This window comes from Fundulus heteroclitus, chromosome 5, assembly GCF_011125445.2.
Source record: "Fundulus heteroclitus isolate FHET01 chromosome 5, MU-UCD_Fhet_4.1, whole genome shotgun sequence".
Classification (NCBI taxonomy): domain Eukaryota; kingdom Metazoa; phylum Chordata; class Actinopteri; order Cyprinodontiformes; family Fundulidae; genus Fundulus; species Fundulus heteroclitus.
Window position 1 is genome coordinate 6,756,579 of NC_046365.1, and position 21,492 is coordinate 6,778,070.

At 40.4% G+C, this 21,492-nt stretch overlaps 1 protein-coding gene across 1 annotated transcript; it reads right to left on the reverse strand.

The window, feature by feature from the left end:
- Positions 1–1,648: 1,648 nt before the first annotated feature.
- Positions 1,649–18,172, reverse strand: LOC105933580 (phosphoribosyl pyrophosphate synthase-associated protein 1). Its single transcript, XM_012873178.3, has 10 exons — positions 17,943–18,172; positions 15,727–15,779; positions 15,545–15,611; positions 14,047–14,219; positions 11,952–12,067; positions 11,744–11,799; positions 9,969–10,114; positions 5,224–5,294; positions 4,738–4,884; positions 1,649–2,048 (listed from the first exon to the last, which is right to left on the reverse strand). Exons 1-10 carry the CDS (start codon positions 18,104–18,106, stop codon positions 1,890–1,892), a joined length of 1,152 nt encoding a protein of 383 aa, XP_012728632.2. The 5' UTR covers positions 18,107–18,172; the 3' UTR covers positions 1,649–1,889.
- Positions 18,173–21,492: the final 3,320 nt, after the last annotated feature.

The following is a 21,492-nucleotide window of genomic DNA, read 5'->3' on the forward strand; positions in this document are numbered from 1 at the left end:
AATGTGCAATACTCCCTGTGTATTTACATGTAGGGAAATATAAACTATCTTATAAAAATGAAGTTCTATTCCCTTTTTAACCGTAGAGCTTTTTTTTTTTAAACACGTGTCTTTCATTAGCTGGGAAACTAAAGGTTTGCTGATCTAATCAGGATCCATCTGTGTCCGGGCTGACTGGTAGAGTTAGGAGTCTATGATGCATATCATCTAGCAAAGGTCTCTACTGATCCCCACCACTTGTACGCATCTAAACTCACCCGTTATTTTCTGCACCACCCCTGAAAACATCACACCTTCTGAAAGACGTGTTTGTTTAGTTTTAGTACCAATTTGCTGCGCCACAGCCGGCGTGAAAAGCAGTTTAAAGCTGAACGAACCAAATTAGCCTTCCTCTCCGCTCCACATTTGAATACTGAACAATTCAGCTGTTCTCCACGTTGGCCGGCTGACAAAATGGGTCAGTGTGCAGTTCCTCAAATGGCAATGCTTGGTTCCTCTGATTGCAACCTGGAGAGAAGGGACGGTGGTAGATGCTCAGGTTCAGCCCCCCCCCCTCCCCAAACACACACACACACCTCCCTCTTCTCCTGTCCATCAGATTAGGCTGCACAAAGTTTCCTGTTTTAATTTGAGGAAGTGGCTTGGTTAACGTTTTGCGGGCAGTTCCTCTTTCAGTCCACATTTAAACATTCTTCCGCACTGCGCGCTCTCTCAGTTACAAAAGGAAGGCGGCCAGACAGCTTCACGGTCACGCAGGTGTGTGGGTTTCTTTTTTTCATTTCATCTTGTTAGACGCTTCTACAGCAGAGGTAGCAGACATAAATCCACGATTTCAGTGTAAGTCTTAGAACAGCTTTGTTTTTTGAGCACAAATGTTTGTGTGTGTAAAGGAGTTTTTTGCTGGAGCTCTTCAGACAGGTTTGTCAGATCATCTCAGATGAAGTCTCTGCCCCTGGACTTGGTCAAAGCTCCTCAGCGGAGTAAAGGCACCCTGAGGCGTTTAGAACAAGTTCAAGGTTCGGGACAAACTCTCCAGGTGCAGAACGACGGCAGGACCGGGTCCATTTGCATACCTACTTTGCCAGTTTCACACACAGTTTGCTTCTCTTGCCGACAGTTTGTCACATGTCTCCATGTGTATGGTTCTATGTCACAACCTGTTATACTCTGCATAGACAATGAATGTACAAGCAATTTGACACAGGAACTTATGGTTGTAAAAAAAGGCACTCACTCAGATGATTTGCATCAACTTTGTTTCGAGTGGTTTTCTGACACATCCAGAACTTAAATATAGAAATGGCCTCATCTTTCTCACACATTCACTGCATTTTATCTACTTTAAAATGCTGTAACGTTCAACATATTGCAGCCGTACAATATAATAATAAAAAAAAAAGAACTTGCTCGGGCAAGATTAATAGTTTTATGATATTGCCCATCCAGCTGCAGCTGGACATTGTCACATTTTGCTGCTGACTGAAAGCGCGACTGAAAGTTTCACCCTCAGGTGTGAAGCCAGTGAACTGAAGTGGTTCTAGTTCCTGAAATGTAGCCACACTTGTGCTGCGAGGCCTACATTTACACCTGATAAAGCCAGACGAGCCGCTTTTGGTCACAGAAAAATGAACGACCAAGGAGACAACGCTTATAAAAGAGTAACAGCTTTATTTGCTTTGACCGGCAGAGTACAGAAAGACAAACAGTAGTGAGGGCCCTGTAGTGATGTGCATGAAGTTTATTGTACTCGATTCACGTTGACGTTCGGTAAATAAAGCTGACAGATTTATCATCAACCCAGACAGGAAGAACAGATTGATGCAGAGATCTGCCCTCAGGCTGTGTGTGTGTGGAAGTGTCCTGGAACGTAAGCGTCCCCGTGTGTGGCCTCAGTCGTCCACGGTGATGTTCCGGAACAGGTAGGACATGGACTCTCCGTTGTGGATGCGGCGGATGGCCTCAGCCAGGATCAGACTCACATCCACGGTTTTGATCTTCGGGCACTGCAGCTTCTGCACCTCATGAGGGACGGTGTTGGTCACCACCACCTGGGGGACGCAACGGCAGCGGCGCTCAGTTCTTTTCGTCAAAGTGTAAACGTGTTGATCAGTAATGCATCAATAAATAAGTTGCAAAATAGTCAGAAATGTGAGGATTTAAGTTTATTATCCACAAAATAATCAACTGTGAAAATAATTAACATTTGTAATCATCATATGTTCGAAGCATAAAAGTTTTATAAGCATTTGCTTTATTTATAAATGTTAAACTGTTGTGTTTGAATATATGTATTTATATATGTAACTGAAATAAAACTGAAAATAAATCTCAATCGTTATATGCATAATTGAAGTAGTAAATGTAAGAAACATCATTTGACAAAACTATATCTCCCTAGTTTTTAATTCAAGTGTTCTTTCATTCTTTATTAATCAGTCCTGTGCCTTCAGCACCTAATGACCTCATATCTGTCAGCCCTACCCGTCCAAGTCAGGAGGCGGGGCTACAGCTGCTATAAGTCATTGTTCTATGGTTAACTTGACCAATAAGATGTTAGGTTGGGTGTGAACTAACTTCTTTCAGATGTATTCATTTGTTTATTGCCACTCTGTATTTAAATATCACAACAATGCAAATATTATTAATAGTGCATTCTTTTTTTTCCCAGTGTAGTGTGCCACCTTTGGCCTTCCGTGAAACATTTGTGTGCTTAGTAATAAAATATTTCAATATCTGTGTTATTAAAGTCATTGATGTGCATTTAAATCTTACATTCATGACGTCTCCTGTTTAAACTTTTTTTTTTACATTTTTATACAGATGAGAATGATGTACAGTTGCTGGTAAAAAAAATTAAATACCCACTAAAAATGTTGGCCGAGTAAAACATACCTCAAAAATATTAAACTAATGCTACATGTTTTCTCTAATATAGAGAATCAAACCACTGTGTGTTATTTCTGTCAGCCTAAATTCTTTGAACACTTCACTGATTAAACATAATAATTGTCTTCACCAGTCAGGGTCCAACATTCTTGCACAGCAGCTGACAGATTCTTGTCATGTAATTTCTATCGTGAATCCTGAGTCAGACTGAGATCTGGACTGTTTGTCAGAATGATCATGCTGCCCGTGTGAAAAGGTCGGCTTAGTGATCCTGATCGTCACTCTGTGTTGATTTGCCTTCCTGAAGTACAGCTTCAGAATGACGTCCATAGTTTCTGCTGACAGCTCTCCTGTTGGGGGCTATGTTCTCCATCACTGAGCTAGATAGTGTTTTACCTGCTGATATATATTCACATTTTTTTGGAGAATGTTCTGTTTTTAAATGAAACTCTTATGATATGTCTCACCCCTCAAGTTTAATGGCTCCAGAGTATTGCTAAGGGTTGTATGTGTCTGATGAATAGTGATGGACAATAATGCAATAAGGATACATATATTGATCGATAGACGTATATTGGTGATAGAAAAAAAAGAACATTGAATAAAAAGTTCAATAGGACAGTTTTCCTTCATTTTGCATTCTAGCCTATCATGTAGGTTAATATCACAGTCATTATATCCTCCCAACCAATCACGACACAGACCCAGGAACCAAGCCCCGCCCCCTTCAAAGAGTTCAGATGTTCTTTTTTTCTTTTTTAAAAACTTGTAGATTTGGTAATAAGTCAGTTGAATTAAGGGTTGAGTATGAATTCAGTGTTTGTGTGTTCTCCATCTAAAAATTGGTTGCTAGGCAACAGCATAAAATGTTCAGGGCTGCACTTAAAGACATACTATGCAACATTTTTCAGTTAATTAATGTGTTCCATACCGTTTTGGATGATTAAATGAGTCATTTCAGGTCGAACAAAGGTTTTCTCGGCCGCCCTGGTGGTCTGTGGGGGAAATACCGCACTTGCAATTGCAGGAGCACTCGGCCCGCACACACAGAAGTCTCGCTTTACGGAGAGAACTCCATGTGTTTTTGCCCTGCTATTCACTATATGCGCGCGCGAAAGCAACAACAAAGAACCGCGTGTTAACGTCAAATAAACATGCAAGTATATCGAGTTTTATTATTATTATTATTTTATTTTTTATTTTTTCTATGTTGGCGAGACGCTACCGCGGCGGCCGCGGCGAGGCGGCCGCGGCTTGGCGAGGCGGTGGCGGTAGCGTCTCGCCAACATAAAAAAAAAATAATAATAAAAAAAATATATAATAATAATAATAATAATAAAACTGGCGAGGCGGCCGCGGCTTGGCGAGGCGGCCGCGGCGGCCGCCGCCTCGCCAAGATAGCGCTGCAGGAAGCTTGATGTTCATACCTTCACTGTGTTAGTCATTGTTTGTACTGCCGTTTTTTCCACTTTTCGTTGCGTTCGCCTGTCTGCTAAGCTCAAAACAACCGCGCCTGGCTTGACGGAGAAACCAGAACAGCTGAGCATCTTTATGACAGTGCACTTTTACTTCCCCCCTCTGGGGGGAGCCTCGCTGGAAAATCAACCCTGGTTGCATAGTATACCTTTAAAATATATTTTAAATTTAAATTATCGATAAATATGATTTGTATTTTATCTATATGGTTTTTTTTTTCTATATCGACCAGCCCTACTGACGAAACCTCCCAATTCTACTATTGCTTCTCATTATCTTCCATTCCAGATGCATTAACTTGTCACTTACTAATTGATAGTTACTAAACATTTTCTTTGACTTTAGTTAGGGTCTGGCATCACACAGGCCCCTCACCTCATCTATAGCAGACTCCTCTATAAGCCTGGGTGCTTCTGCAGACAGCAGTCCGTGTGTAGCCATGATGTAGATCTTGTAGGCTCCCCTCTCCTTTAGGCTCTCCGCTGCAGCAACAAAGTCCTCGACATCATCGATGATGTCATCCTGAGGAAGGGGGTCACACGTTAGCACGCAAAGAAAAACCGGACCATTTAACGAATGTTATCTCTTGAGTTTACTGGGGATATAACATGATTTAAATAAAATGATGACAGATATTTTCCTAAAGGTCTGAACAAACAAACCTACTGGGTCCAAAAACAATGAAACATTCTGATATTTCAGCTACACGAGAAACATTCAAAAGGAATATCAAAAGCAGAATCGACAAGAGAAAAAAAACTAACCAGCAAAAATGAATGTAAAGTAGATAAAAGCACTAATTAGTCTACTGTTTTGTTGGTTTCCTTTTGCTTTGTGAGGATCACATGGAATAAAGCTTACTACGATGATGGCGATTCTCCCTCCTACATCTCCGACGACACTGATGGGAGGCTTCTCCTTCGGCATCATCACTGAAAAACACAGATAAAAGAGGATTTCTGTGAGGAAGGACCCTGTAATCCTCAACGGGAGCAGATTGTAGGAAAAAATAACACGAGTGATTCTGTCAGCATTTTATTCAAAACTGTTTCGATGAAACATTCTGGCTGTAAATTATATCTAAAAACTTCATTAATTACTCATTTATGCCCATTTACGCTCTCCCCAAATCAACATAATGTGTTTATATGATGAAATGACAACATATTCAAAGCCTCTCTTAATAACCCTGAGGAAAAAACACATAAAAATTTAAAATGCTTAAAAAAAACTGTTGTAGTCTCGCTACAACACAGAGACAAACAGGACAAACATGCACACACTCACCCCTAAGGGCAACTTGGAGTCATGTTTTGGACTGGGAGGTAACGCTAAGTAACCGGAGAGATTACAGTGTTGTCACGATACCAACATTTTGGTATCTGTACCAACATGTATTTCGATACTTTTTCAAATTAAAAAAAAAGAACACCAAGAAATATCATTACCGAGTCAAAAGTGCATGGATTGTGCCAGAGTTAGAACATTTTTAATTAGGAGATCAAAGTCATAATACTGCCAGAATAAAGTGGTGATATGAGAGTAAAGTCATGATATTACCAGAAAAAATGCTTCTATAATGAGAAGAAAGCTTCGTTAGTTATCAAGATCTGACGTGACGTGATCAGCTCAAACAAACTGCAGAGACAGCCTGAGCCGACCTTTTTAACGCACACTGTTCTCTCTCTTCAAGCAGAGATTTATTTTAGCGCAATAACAGTTCAGTGAAGAAATAATCATATCAACGTCCCGCTTTGTAGACCAGGGCAGGATGAGCGGCAGCTTTGCACATGTGGGATTGGTTTGAAACGTGGACACGCAGTGGAACGCGTCTCCTCCTCCTGCTGGCAGGCGGCCTGAACGCCTCTGAACATACATTTAAAAAAAAAGTATTCAACACTCCTGGATGATCTTAACAATTCAGGTTGGAAGGGAAACTGTCGACTCTAAAAGAGGAGACTTTTAGCAAAGCATTGCACCGACTCAAGCAGGAAGAGACCCTGTTGTCTGGTGGTTTTTCTTCCTCTTGTTAGGCATTAACCAACAAAGTCATGTGTCTAGTGCTGCTTAAAAGCTTGTTGACTTCTTAAAATCTCTTCTTTTTTTTTTTTTTTTTTTACTGTGGAACAGAACATACTGCTCACATCCCTTTGTGAATTATTCCTAATGACATTAGCATTGGAAAATCAGATGCAAGACTAACAAGTCGTGTTGGTCAGTAAAAAGGCATCAATGTATACCAGGATATCCAAATATAGGGATATTGCTTTAAATGCCAGCATCATTTGCCCTCATTGCGAGTTTAAATCCATTACAGTTGTTTCACGTCCAGTTTATTCTTTTACTGCTGCTTTCTGTTTAACTGTTATTTTCACTTTAGCGACCCCTTGTGTAGAGGAAAAGGACTGAGTCTTTGTTGCAAACTGAATCTATGAGAGCAATGTTAAAAATCCTTTAGAAACCTCAAAACATCCTAAGCTACACTAATTTATCATTTATAACAAGCCTCTCTGGCGGGACGTAATACCATTTTAATACAGAGGCTTATCAGTATTAAAAATGAGTCATGGCCCAACCCTGATACTAATATATCCAAGAGTGAGTTAAAACAGTGATGCTCCCAAACCTCCAAACAATTCTTCCTCCGTAAGAACGCACAAAACAGCTGCTGTAAAGAGGGATTCTATCTGAGATCGGGTCATGGGGTAACTGGTCCAGCAGAGAAACCCAGACATCCCTGTCCCCTGTAACATCCTCCACCTCATTCAGGGGGACCCTGAGGCGTTCCCAGGCAAGACAGGACATTTAGTCCCTCCAGGGGGTTCTGGGTCTCCCTCAAGGTCTCCTCCCAGTGGGGCGCGCACAGAAAACCTCCAATGGGAGGGACCCAGGGGCCATCCTGATCAGGTACCCAAACTCACCATCTCTAAGGCTGAGCCTGGCTACCCTCTGGAGGAAGCTCATTTCAGCCACTTGTTTCTGGGATCTTGTTCTCTCAGCCATGAGCCATACCGCATGACCATAGGCAAGGGCCGGAACATAAACAGACGGAGAGCTTTGCTTTTGTGCTCAGCTCTTTCTTTACCTGAACAGATGCAGCCTTAATCCATCTGTATATAGCAAATAGCTTGTGTTGGTATAGCGCTTTATCAAGTCCAACGACCCCAAAGTGCTTCACACAGGGTTCCCACACCTTGGTGAACATCAAATTCAAGGACCATTCAAGGACTTTCCAGGACAAATTTCCTCAAATTCAAGGACCACACGTGGCGGCATTTACCTACTGTGACCGCTGAATAGGTTATCATATTTTAATACAATGCAAATTCAATAAAAGACTAAACGGCATAGAAGTTGTTGGGTCAGAAGCAATGCAAGAAAGTGGACTTAATTTATAGCCTACATTGATATTGATCATATTCATAGCCTACATTTATATCCACAGTACATGGCTATGCCATACTACATTACATATAAGATGTACATTAGCCTACCGTTTCATGGAATTTTACAGAAAAAAGTGCAGCATTGAGATGTTCAGAATCATATCAATTTGTTTCACTTACTTTCATCTTTGATTAAGCTAGTTTTTGACTTTGACTCTGAAAAGTCGCTAAATATAGCGACAAAGTCGCTGAGTTGGCAACACTGCGTGAATGTAACCTATTGGACGCACGTAGGCCTAAACCGTAGCCTACCAACTAACGAAGAAGAGCGAACGTCCGTCCGTCCGTCCGTCCGTCCGTCCGTTGTCTTCCGCTTATCCGGGGTCGGGTCACGGGGGTAGCAGCTTCAGTAGGGAGGCCCAGACGTCCCTCTCCCCAGCCACTTGGGCCAGCTCCTCAGGAGGAACCCCAAGGCGTTCCCAGGCCAGCCGGGAGACATAGTCCCTCCAGCGTGTCCTGGGTCTCCCCCTGGGTCTCCTCCCGGTGGGACGTGCCTGGAACACCTCTCCAGGGAGGCGTCCAGGAGGCATCCTGACCAGATGCCCGAGCCACCTCAACTGGCTCCTCTCGACGTGGAGAGCGAACGTACTTTTGCAAATTAAAAGTCTGCGGAATCAACATAATTTTAAAAGATCGTATGGTAGTAAAATAATGACACATGAGTCGTCATCCGTGTGAACTTTCAACCCCACAAAAAAATTCAAGGACTTTCAAGGACAAGGTGTTTTTTTGGCTGTTTTCAAGAACTTTCAAGAGCCTTGAATTATTTTTTTCAGGTTCACAAACTTTCAAGGATTTCAAGGACCCGTGGGAACTCTGTTCACACTACAATCAGTCATTCTCACCCTGACGGTGGTGAGCTATGATAGTAGCCACAGCTGCCCTGGCGAGACTGACAGAGAGGCTGCCATGGATCTCTGACGTTCAGGTTCTGACAGCTCTGAAGTTCTTTTCTAACTCTGAATTGTGTGATTTAGAAGAACAGAACCTCTTCGGTCTAATAGGCTCTAATAGGTTTGATATGCAGTTTAAAACGTTTAATTGTAATGCAGCTAATTTCAGTAAAGCAATATGTGAGAATAAAATAGCAGGTAATTAATTCTTAAGGAAGCAAATCTGTTAATTATACTGTAAGTTGTAAGCCAACTGTGAGATGAGGCATTTGTAGTTTTCTGAATCAACAGTTGTTGGGGGAAGTTTGTGAGGTTTTCTGTTTGCATTGTTCTCTGGTCCTATGAATGGTCTGATATAACTTCATGCAGGAAGATCTTTTATTAAAACTTCCCCGCTGTGATTCGAGACGGAACCTCAACCTCAGTGATGGGGAACTTCGCTGCTTGACTACAAAACAGGCCAATCTATGACTGAAACGTTTTTTTTCCCCCCATACAGTGCATTGCACAAAGTATTCATACCTATAAACCATTTTCACATTGTGCCACATTACAACCTCAGAACCATAATGTCATTTATTGGGATTTCAATAGAGACCAATGCAGAGCAGAACATACTTATATGGAGGAAAAAAGATGCAGGATTTTCCATACGGGTTATCTCCGTATGTGTCTTTAACATTTAATTTCTTAAATCTGTCTCTCATCCAGATTTGATTAAGAAATAAAGTATACAAAGCAGGGCTGTAAACTGACTTGGAGTCTTTTGAAAGCAACTAGTTGGACTGGGTTTTATTTAAAGTGTACAAACCTTTGAGATTTTTATTCATTAAAAAAGGAGAAACTTTTGTTTAACTAAATCTTAATAAAATATGCTGAGCTTTGTGCTTTCATGTTTTGATTGTTTTAGGAAGCTCTGGTTTTATCTGACGATTTTTTAAAGAAGCAGGGGGGTGAGGGGGTTGCAGCTGGAGTGGAGGTAGAGAGAGCTGTGGCTTGTTTTTGTCTACAGAAAGTGCTCAACAGCCCCCCCTAGTGGTGCATTTTCTCTTATTGCTCCTTTAAGGATAGAATGACAGCAAGAAAAGAGTAGAAAATGTGGCCAGGGACCCAGCAGGCCTGAGCAGAAGCATGCTCAGTTTGTGCTTACACCCTGGTCAGCATGATCAGTTTACATGGCTGTTATTCAGTAACTATTATTAAAGTAGGTATGTTTGACAAAGTGGTCACAAATCACAGAATGTTGAAGCGCTTCAATGTTTCTTACATGGCAGCTCCAGGCCGGTGTGTCCTGCTGTGGTCCGGGACAGCGGGGGGGAATGTCGTCCGTCTGCCATGTCCGACTCTGAATGCTGCGCCTCTCCGTGCATCACGGCCAGGCCAAGTCGCAGCCTCTCAGCATAAGACTGGGCCCTGAAACAGAGGAACAGACGGATGGGTCAAAGACTGAAGCAATGACCTGGCAGAGGAAAGGATGCCAACAAAGTGACAGGGTCAGGCTAGCAAAAGAAGGGTTTAAACCTCACACTAAGACTCGTTTAAATGTAAGTATTCTTCTAATGAGACTTCTGCAATTAAAAAAAGTATAGATTGAAATTACATCTACAATGCCTGATTGACAGAGTCCAAATTCAAAGACCACAATTTGAATCGGCCCCAGGCCAGCACCTGCAGACGAGTTACAACAATCCAACAGAGTAGTAAGGAAGGCCTGGATTACAGTTTTAAGGTCATCCTGTAACGTTACTGCTTTTATTTTAACTAACTTATTTAACCTAAGTTGAAAGTGAGCTGAATTTCCCAGATGCACCTTTTTCAGGTTAAAGAATAAGAAACTGTTTATTTTAAAACTCAAATCAAAAAAACATCCAAGAGTGAGAGAAGAAGGTAAATGAATGGTAAATGGTCTGTACTTGTAGAGTGTTTTATCAGGTCCTGAGGACCCCAAAGAGCTTTACTCTACATTCACCCATTGATTCTCACTCTGGCGGTGGGGAGCTACATTGTAGCCACAGCTGCTCTGCGGCACGCTGACAGAAGCGAGGCTGCCATACAATCGGCTCCACTGGGCCTATGACCACCACCAGCAGGAAAAACAGGTGAAGTGCCTTTTCCAGGGACACAACGACTGAGACGGTCAGACTTTGCAATATTAGCTAACACAAAAGGAAAGCTCTGCAGACTTTTGATGGGAGCAGAATTTTTTTTATAGGTTATAGGATATACACACTGCTCCGCTTTCTCTACTCCTCCTGTCGTGGAAGAAAAGCAGAGAGGGCGTCAATCTGTGGTCTGTAAATAGTAAAAGAGTTCAAAGTCCACCAATTTAGGGAAATGCCTGTTCTCTGTGCACAAGGATTATTGCTCTGTTTGATCATTAGTACTAAAATATCAGTCTAATTACAGAACTGTGGATAAAAAGTTTTATAATTAACTTAGAATGTCAAAAACATCCAGCCAAGATTTTCACATTCCATATCTGGTATATGCAGATATCCCCCACAAACCTAGTAAACGCTTTATATTCACTTTTCAGCCACAACAAACAAATCAGTCTGCGGGAAATTAGACGGCCTGGCCGACTAAACGCTGTGGCACGGAGGTTTCCATTGCAGCCTCCCCGGAGAGAGCAGCCTGTCAGCGGGCCTCTGCTGTCCTGACAAGTCCAAGCCGAACTAAAATTAGCTCTTAATCCTGATGAACTGACTGCACGGATGAATTTTAGATGTATTTTCTCACCCAACACTTTAAAACTAATTTTTGTGATCAAAATTGATATAAAATTAATAGGTTTGTAAACTAGTCATCTCCTTACTGTTCCTTACTCTCCCTTGTGGAGGACAGTTTAGCCTGGCAGCACGCAACCCGGCCCATTGAGAAAATGCCCCCCCCCCATAAAACACCTAAATAAGCCTTGGAGTGATTCAAATGTGGGATCCACTGTCTTCCATTAAGCAGATCCACCTACTCAAATATTATCTGTGTGAATAATAATTAGACAATTATATAATGATAATAATAATAATCATTATTATTATGTACCTTTTAGCAGCAGCAGGAGACTTTGCAACAATGACAGCATTCCTGTAGTCTGGGATCTAGAGAGACAAACAGAATTTTTAGTCCAAAATATTTTAAAGAGGACATTACTTTTAAATTATTAGAACTAAAAAGGTGCAAGGCCATAGTCTTGTAATGTAAGACAGAGGTTTTCAGAGAAAATGAGTTTTATTAATTCAGCGTGATGTACCTCTTCTTGGATGTACTGGATGAGAAAAGGGGAAGCTCTGAGGTTGTCAATGGGGAAGTTAAAGAATCCCTGGATTTCCTTCTGGTGAAGGTCCATAGTGATGATATGAGTAAGCCCTGCAACATGATATGCACAACTTCTACTTAGAAGTGGCTTAGAACAAAATCAAACAGAGGTCTAAGACAATATACAATAAAAATCAGGCTCATAAAAGGCAGAGAAATCTTTGTGTGAACGTTAACTGGTATAAGCAAAAGTTTTCATATAGAAACATAAAATAGTACAGGATTAGGAATCTCTGATAACATCACTTAAAGTTTGATACTACAAAAAACATTTGCAAAAGATATTTTCAGCAAAAAGTAATTGTTTCTAAAAACTTTGTTGGCAGTAAGGATGTAAATAAAGTGCAGCGAACATTCAGACTGGTGACCTCCAACTGGAAATCTGGATGCGAACAAATCCTGTAGTCCCCAACCACTTCTGCAATTTCTATTACAGATTGTATGCAGGAGATTGCAAAATGAGAAATAAAAACACAGAGACATTTTTAATTAACTCTCCAAACACAATATGCAAGAAAAATGCATTTTTTCTTACAATTTGGCACAATTTAAAGAGAAATAAACAAGTTTTCTAAAAAGGCATAAGATTTAATGGCAAGACGCTTTGTTCCAACAAAAATAAATCAAACAAAGACACATTTTAAGTTTAGTGCCAAGTTTAGTATAAGACTTGTGTGTGTATTGTTGTGAAGAGGAGGCTATACAACTCAGGAGATCTCCCAGTTGTGGTTTAGGTTTACCGAAGCAAAACCAGACATGAATACACTTTCTGAAAATGTTGCTCCTTCAGGAAAATACTGAGTTGAAAGTAATTTCAAGGTTATTTTAATTGTCTTTTTTTCCCAAGGTTACTTACTAATATTTCATCTCAACTCCACAGATGTGACAGATGTTTCCAACCATTTCAAACACTGACTACCTAAACAAAAGATATTTGTCCAGCTGGGTTTTGGAGAGCCAGAATAAGAACCACAGGTCCAGCTTATTAAAACGGTCTGAGCTGCTTTTCCATTGCCATTTTCACCCCTGCATGGCTCTTCTCTGCTTGTGTTGGTTCCCCACAGACCCGGTACAGCCAGAAGGTGGTGAACGCCTCTTAGCGGTGGCCGTCAATAAAGTTCAGAACCAAACCAAAAATGAATAACTTTCACATCTAATTAACACAAAAACTGTCGGAAATAATTCTTCTAGAATTGAAAGATGAGGCAAACTCCCTTTTCTGCCATACTAATGCATTTTATATTTTTAATGAATATAAAATTCTATTAACATAATTCACAATTTTTCTTCAATAGCTTTCAGATCATGTGACCAATTTATACAAAACTTGTCTTAAATCATTCTTCTAGAATGGACAGAAAAGGCACACTCCTGTTTATCCCATTTTAATGCATTTTGAATAAATTGGTCACTGAATCTGAATGTTACTAAAGAAAAATAGTGATTATAAAAAAGAAATGTCATAAAAATAAAAAATGCATTAAAATTGAATAAACAGGAGTGTGCCTCATCTGGCTAGTCCAGTAGGATGATTTAGTACAATTTTGGTGTAAATTGGTTACATGACCTGAAAGGTATTGAAGCTAAATCATGAAGTTTGATAATAAAAATTCACAAAAAATAGAAAATGCATTAAAATGGGGAGAAAAACAAAGTGTGTCTCATTTGTCTAGTCTATTAAAATGATTGTCTACGGTCTTGTCTCACCCAACCTCACTGAATTCACCACGGTAGCAAAAACTCCTTTATTTCTCAAGAAAATTCTGATTTCTCTCTAAGACAATAGGAAATAAAATACTGAAAGTCATGTTTTACACTCCCGATTTCTTTTCTGTACCAATCCAGACAGAAAAGGCCAAAAAAATTACAATTTCCAAACTAACTTTCAGGTTGTGAACCCAAACATTAGTGAACGGGTAGTGGGCGTGGCTTGTATTCACTACAGCAGCTCCGTGCACTGCTGTGCAAACCTTACCACTGCATAACAACAGCGACTGGCTTCCCAGTTGTAACGAGCAGCTCTGTCTCACCAGCTTTGGCCAGCATGGAAGCGAGCAGCTTGCAGACGATGGATCCTCTCTTCCTCATCTTGCACTGCTTGCTGTAGGGAAAGTAGGGAATGACCCCGATGATGTTCTTGGCACAAGACGTCTTCAGAGCGTAAGCCATCACCAGCAGCTCCATGACGGCCGTGTTGACATCCCTGAGGACCAATGCGGAGTCAATCCCGGGTTGTGAGCAACGTATAAAAGCTGAGAAATGTGCATATGTTACATAGACTTCATTTTGGTCCCTGTTCACTGAGGTTAAAAGTATTTAGAAAATCTAGTCATGGAGAAAAGTTTGTGCAGACAAAAACATTTTGTGGTTTTAGCATTTTATTTATTTATTTTTTTTACACGTAGCTATGGTATGCTGAAAAACTATTGACACATTTAATACGTTAACAGGGATTTTACTATCACATAGGATACATTTATGCAGAGTCAATATTTACAGTGTTGAGCTTTTTAGTTAATGATTTCTGGAATTTACTGACAAGCTGGATACCAGCGTCTCGGGCAAGTCCTGACTAATGGCGGCCGGCTTTTGTGGTTTTAATGGTTGGACATGATACATTTTCTGGATTTGGTCTTTCCACTGGCTTTTCAGAACTGCCCACAAGCCCAAAATGATCTTTAAGGTACTTCATTATTTCTTCCACCTTGAAACTGGAGCACTCAAAACCACCGTGTTATTCGTTTGGACAGTGTTTAAATTTCTTTTTCCATTTTCTAAATCTGAATCAATACTGATATTAGTTCCTAAAGATCGATTCATATAATTAAAGATTGATTTTTAAAGAATGTATTTTCCACTGTGAACCTTAATGTGTGAGCCGGCTCAAAATCAACTCCGTCATATTTTTAATAATGCACCAGTTTAGAGCCCAAATAGCAGCTGTAAATATATCTGGCGTCCTCTGTTTTCTACCCTGGATCTGTTTGGGTGTTCTGCCCCACAGCATGTTTGTGAAAGCAATTGTCTCAACGTTGAGGGAGAGACTTTGGTCCTTACAGCCTCCATTAACTACATTAACTTTGTTCATTTGCTGTTGAATGTTAATATAATAGTAGTATCAATATGCTGGATGCATTGCCAGAGCAGAGTGTAGTGCAGCTGGAAGGGAGCCGTTCGTCCAGCTAATAAAAGCTAGCATTAGCTAATGTGGTTCAGGAGGTTTATAGCTGCGCTGCTGCACGTTCAAGAGCTTTACTGACTTTTCTATGCTGCTCTCAAACATTCATGTCACACTGTAGCTATGGAGCGTGCCATCGGCCTCCTAATCCCAGTGACGGTGTTTGAAGCATAGGGGCTGTGGTATGTATCGCAGAAATTAAAAGAGGGTGTACTTTCTTTTTATCAATAGTTTCTTGGTTACTACTTCAAAGCGTCTTCCCAAAATCCATCCGGCATCTTTTATTATCCGATGGCATCGTTTCATAGAGATGACAGAGTGCAACTGGACCCTTAAACGTCTAAAATTACCTTGGAATGGTCTGAATAATAAAGATGTCTTGTCCTCGGACAGATTCCTTCACCTCTACTCTGGTCTCTGCACAAAAGGAGGGAAAAAAAGTCTCACTGCTGGTGGAGATGCAAAGCCCAGAGGACTGATAAAGCAGTGTCTGAGTGCATCTGGGTTCTCTAGCCGTACTGCCAAGCCTTACCCGAGTTCGATTCTTGGTAAACTGCTGACCTGCCCAGCTCCACGCCCAGGCGCCTGGCAAGAGAAAAGACAATTCAAAGAAAATCAGACTTAAAAAAAAAAAGACAAAACGAGACAATTTCATGTGATTAAACTGTTAATGTTCTAAAAAAAAAAAAAAAAAAAAAAAGAGGCATTGGCTCGATGGTTACATGTCTCAAAAGAAACGGTTGGCTAGTTAATCTATCAGGATTATTAAAAACCTTTTATTAAAGAAACTAGCGTCTGTATTTTTCCAAAATATTTGGACAACAAATGGAAGTTTTAAAAAACCTGAATAATTCAAGTAACATAAATAAGACTGTTTAAGCATCTGATAAAATAGAACAGAATGTCATTTCTGGTAAGGAATAAATTAGGACACCCCCACATTTATTTGCATTTAAAAACACACACAGACATCACATCAGGGTTCATAATGAGAACCTCATTACTCGGCCTCTGACCCAAACCAACTAAATGATGTAGCGACATATTTCTGTGAGGACCTGCGTGCAGACTAAGAGCATCCTCAGTTTCAACAACAACAAACCAGGGGTTTCATCACTTCTGAGGCACAACAACGAAGAAGCTTTCCACAGTGGAGACCTGCCTCTGTTAAGCACACCAGAAACAAGCTGACAAAGGAGATCAAGTCAGCAAAAACGGCTGCACATCTGCAGACCCGTCTGTGAAACTCCTGAAGTTTGCAGACGACACCGCTGATCCAGGAGGGGGACGTGACGGGTCTGCTGGTCCACTGGAGCGCCCAGAACCAGGAACCCTGGAGCTAAACCCACTAAAGACATCGGAGGTGATGGTGGACTTCTGAGTTAAATTTGTAAAAAAACGTTTTTGACTTGAAATTTGAAATACTTAGAAGATACAAACATCCTTTGAAGAAAAAAATTAATAATGAAATGTAGCATGTATTATTTACATAAAGAGCAGTTTGTACTGAAAGAATCTATGAAATGGGCTGGTGGTCTATTTGTTTTTATTTTTGCTCTGGTTGCATTGTTAAAGGCCAATGTTTTCCCCCAGGTTCACCCAAACCACATTAGACACAATTTTACAGCTTCACCTTTGTGTTAAATCACTGTTCATATAGACAACATTGACTACTAAATGATAGATTTACAATATAGTTGACATAAGGTTCTTTAGCTGAAGAAAAATTTATATTATTGTAACAGAACACTAAAGCCACAGCCTTTTTTTTTTGTGGACTTATTTGCTCTGTCAGTCCAAGTGCTCTACTTTAGAAGAAAGAGATGGAAGAATCGATTTGATTCATCGATTAATCTAAAAAATAAATAATCGTCCAATTAATGGATAATTAAAATAATCGTGAATTGCAACCCTAAGCGCCTCAGATGAACATTCAGTCAGGGTAGCCAGCTACTCTCCTGTGAAAAAGAAACAAAAAGACTCTTATGTACATACAGCCCCTGTTCTTACCTCTTTGTTGTTGTTTTTTAGCAGAATAATGTATTTTCTGTTATAGATTTTATTTTTCTGCCTGTTTTTTTTTTACATGATGCGAGTGTTGAAATCCCAAGTCAAATCCCTTGTTTCTATCCACGAACATGCCGAATAAAGTTGATGCTGAGCATGGTGAAGGAGGCTTGCTCTAACCTAGCGCCTGACTGCTGAAGGGAGACTGACCATTATGGAGGGATGCTAGACAATGGGATTATGGCAGCATATGAGTACAGGTGTGATATTAAATCTATGCCTTTATGCAAAGAATATAACCAAACTCGATTATCTCTATGTTGTTCTCACTTTAACAGAGACAACAAAAAACGAGGAAGACGGGAGAATGTTCATGGAGCTGCATAGTGATGACAAGAATGGTTACCCACATTTATAGGGCGGGTAGTTCATTGGTTAGAAAACCTGGACGTGTTGTTATGAAGGCCAGAAGCCGTGGCTGCTGCTGATGAGCCAACATGAAATAACCAGAGTACACTCTGTCCTCCGTCATTCGGGAATTTTACCTGGAGCTCCAGCATACTTCCCCCACCGAGGGTCATAAAAGCCCAAACCGCACCATCCTGCTGCCATGCGGCGTTCCTATCCAGGAGATTGCTGCAGCTTCCTGGGCTTGGAGTGAGGGGTCAGAGGATCCTGCGCTCTGCATCATCGCTATTATTAAAAACCACGCTCAGATAAAAAGAAATAAGCGTCACTTACTCGGTGATCTTGTTTGCCAGCTCGGTGCAGCCAGTGGAGGAGTTGGCAGAAAAAACGCGATAGCCGCTCCTCGACATGTTCATTTTTGAGTAGCCGTACGACAGCTTGGAGGTCTGGGAGTACGGAACCAGGGACCTGTGACCCCCGAAGCGCCTGATGGGCATCGCTGCTCAGCTTCGGGAAACGAGCTGAGGTTTGACCCCCCAAAAACAAACCCCCTCCCGCCCCCTCAAAAAAAAAAAAAAATCCCCACAGTAGGGGTCCCCCCTCAGCTCAGCGTGTCAACAAAACACAAAAGCCACGTTTCCCACGTCACGTGGATGCAGCGGTTGATGGAGGAGAAGATGCAAAAAGGCTGAATTAATATGGTTAACTGAGCGGAGTGCTTTCATGCGGTGACTGAGGCTTCCAGAACAGGCGGGCGGTATTAAAAACCAACCGGACCGAGTCTAATGATAACAACCAGCAAAACCCGACTGGAATTTACCTCCGTATGGAGCATTAAAATGCGATAAACACCTCCCCCACAGACGCGCGTTCATTGGACGATACAAACGGGGAGTGATGCTCTCGACAGCCAATCAGAGAGCTCCGCCTCTTTCTCTTTGTGATTTTCTATGATCTTAATCACATTACTGCCATCTGCTGGAGGGATAAAACCTTTTCAGTGGTTGGGTTTACGAGTGTCGTCCAGACTTCATCAGACACTTAAATCTTACAGTTAGTGCGGCATTTAGGAGCGCTCGAAAGATCCCTGCATGTTCATAAAAGGTGAAAATTTAATATTATACAGTATACAGTGTCTAACCAGATAGGAAAGTCCTTTTCAGTGCAGAAACAAAGTATATTTAAAGATAGGGTACTATTTAAAGATAGAATACTAAATATTAAAAATACGGAATATATATCTATAGATATATAGATATATATATATATATTAAAGGTGTAAAAGTATATTTTATTAGTTGAAATCAGTAGAAACGGTAAAAATGTAACATGTATTAGTAATAGGGCAAATCCCAAACTGTTTTCCCCACAGACCTGCCTGTTTCCTTTTTCTTTTTATCTATGTCTTAAATTATTTCTGTTATTCATTTTTTGGGGGGTAGGTTCTTATAAGTGCTTTTGAGCACTACTAAAATGTCTTAACGTCTCAATGTAAATCTTGCTTGTATTGTTGCTCAAAGAAATTGAAAAAAGAAAACGAATTCTGATGATGTGTGGAGTGAATTTTGCAATTGAATAAATGTTTCTATCATTGCACAAAAAAATAAAAAAATAACAGGAAGTGACCAAGCTTACTTTATCAATGAGGTTATTTAAAGAGGACCCTCCTGATACTGCTGACATTTTTTTTATTGGGCCAAACACGTTAGTGTCATCTGCAGATCTGATTATAGGATATGTGCTATAATCTTCAGTCATGTTTGTGAAGTGAAAACAACACAGAATTTAGCGAGTTCCCTTGTGTGGCCCCAGTGGTAATTTCCAGGAAGGAGAGTTGCAAGTCCTCATGCTGACAAACTAGGAGCGGTTAGTTAAAATTTGTTTGTACGAATTAAACATGGATAGATTAAAAGGTGAGAAGCTCAGATTTCAATGTTGTCAAAAAGACTTAATGAGGGGCTGAACTGATAAAGCCCCTAAAGGTATGGCTGAATTGCAACAGTTAACTCGTCCAATTTGCGTGTTTGTTACCATCCAACGGTTAGAGAGTCCATATACAGACTTAACCAGACCACATAAACAAAAACAGCTTTCACATACACCCACTTCTGTTTTGATGTTGCATTTCCTGTTCAGCTAAAACCATATTTTTATGTTGAGCTGAGCTGTAATACACGTTTGTTTGAACAATTGTTTCCTTTCACCATTCATATTTCCAGAAAGAAGGAATTTGTGGCTTACTGTGAACATAATAATTGCATTTCCACATTAGCTTAAACTTGTAATTGCTTTGAGAGCCTGAGACAGTCTCATAAGGCCTGTAACTGGTCTTCATTCAGCTTTGCAACAGCAGAAATGCTTGTTCTGAATCATTTGCTATACTCCAACGTTCTATACTACACCTAGTTTGGAAAAAGAAATATGCTTTTCATTTCATTCATGAGCCACCACATTTAAGTTCATATAGAGAGTTCTTGTAGAGAGTTGAAGTCACCTAAAAAGTGTGGCTCAGCGGCCATTTGCAGCACTTGAAATGATTTGTGTGGCCCAGAAGTACAGCCGGTTGATGTGGACACATTTTCTTCTAATTTTGCAATGACATTTATGCTGATGCAAGACCTATATTAACCAAATTAGAAAAAAAAATCTAGATTATGGATTTTGTTGCTATTAATAATTTTCTTGTGGCCTCCAGCTTGACTACGTTTGCCCACGTAGCAACAAATTTGTACATGGCTTCAGATAATTAACAGTTCTGGACTTTCCCTCCATCTTCTCCTCTCTTCATCTGACTCCACATATTTTCTAAAGCATTTGAGTCTGAGGACAGGGATGACAATGGAAGAAGGTTGATTTTGTGTCTGGTGAAACTATGGTTATTTTTAGTTCATCAACTGTTTGGGATCATTTGGTCTAGCGAGAAGCCATTTTAGCTATCTAGTCCTAGTTTTTTTTTCTTTTTCTTTCAAATCTCTGGTATGTAAAAGAGTTCATGATGCTTTGCACTCAAACTCCCTAGGGACTTTGGAAGATAAACAGGCCCAAAGCATCACAGATTCTGAACTGTATCCAACAAGAAAGTAGCAGTTCACACTACTCTTATAAAGCAGCTCGCACTGTAAAGTGTGGCATTATTTCTGATAGGGAAATATACTTAGCAAAAATTTTAAAACATCATGTTTGATCCTTCAAAGATGTTTGAAATTTAGCTTCAACACAGTACAGAATCTGTTCTTGGATAACTTCCTTTTTTTCTGGCATTGCTGGGATTAATCTCCTGCAAGTAAGACATACTCCGCTGATGACCTGTGGCAGAAGGTATTTATCACCCCTGTGTGACAGACAAACTGAATCGTTTGGATGAAAATGGGATCCTTTGGGGCTTAGATGCGGATCCCCGTGGTTTAGACTTTTTAATCCACCCATTCTGTATTCTATTGTGATGGGGACAATTGTCAACTACAATTATTTTTGGTATTTCCTACAGACTCATATAGTCACATGGAGTATTATACACACCTATAATAATGAGCTCTGGGCAGTTGGTGCTGGCCTGTATTTATGTGATCAGGCATTACTACCATTGCTTTAGGAGGTTGTCAGCAAGCAAACACGTAGTCACTGTCAGAACTAATCTAGGAATGTCAGTGTACCTAACATGCATGTCTTTAGAAGATGGGTGAACAACTAGTAGCCTGTGTACTTGCATTTAACAAGCGGATAACACAGAGAGGTAACTCACAGGTTGCGCCTAAACATGTCCATGAAGTCCCTGCTGCCCGCATTCATTCTCCTTAGTTGAAACAAAGCCAAAACAGTTCAAAAGCTCTTTAATCAGAAATTAGTCTCTGTAACCTGTTTGAAGTCAAAACATGCTCAATTT

Bases quoted from the DNA above. Each gene is read 5' to 3' on its own strand.
- LOC105933580 (XM_012873178.3), bottom strand. From the start codon at position 18,106: ATGCCCATCAGGCGCTTCGGGGGTCACAGGTCCCTGGTTCCGTACTCC. The intron at 15,612-15,726 runs GTAAGGCTTGGC...CCTTTTGTGCAG, and splicing joins TTACCAAGAATCGAACTCGG to AGACCAGAGTAGAGGTGAAG. The intron at 14,220-15,544 runs GTAATTTTAGAC...ATTGGTCCTCAG, and splicing joins ATTATTCAGACCATTCCAAG to GGATGTCAACACGGCCGTCA.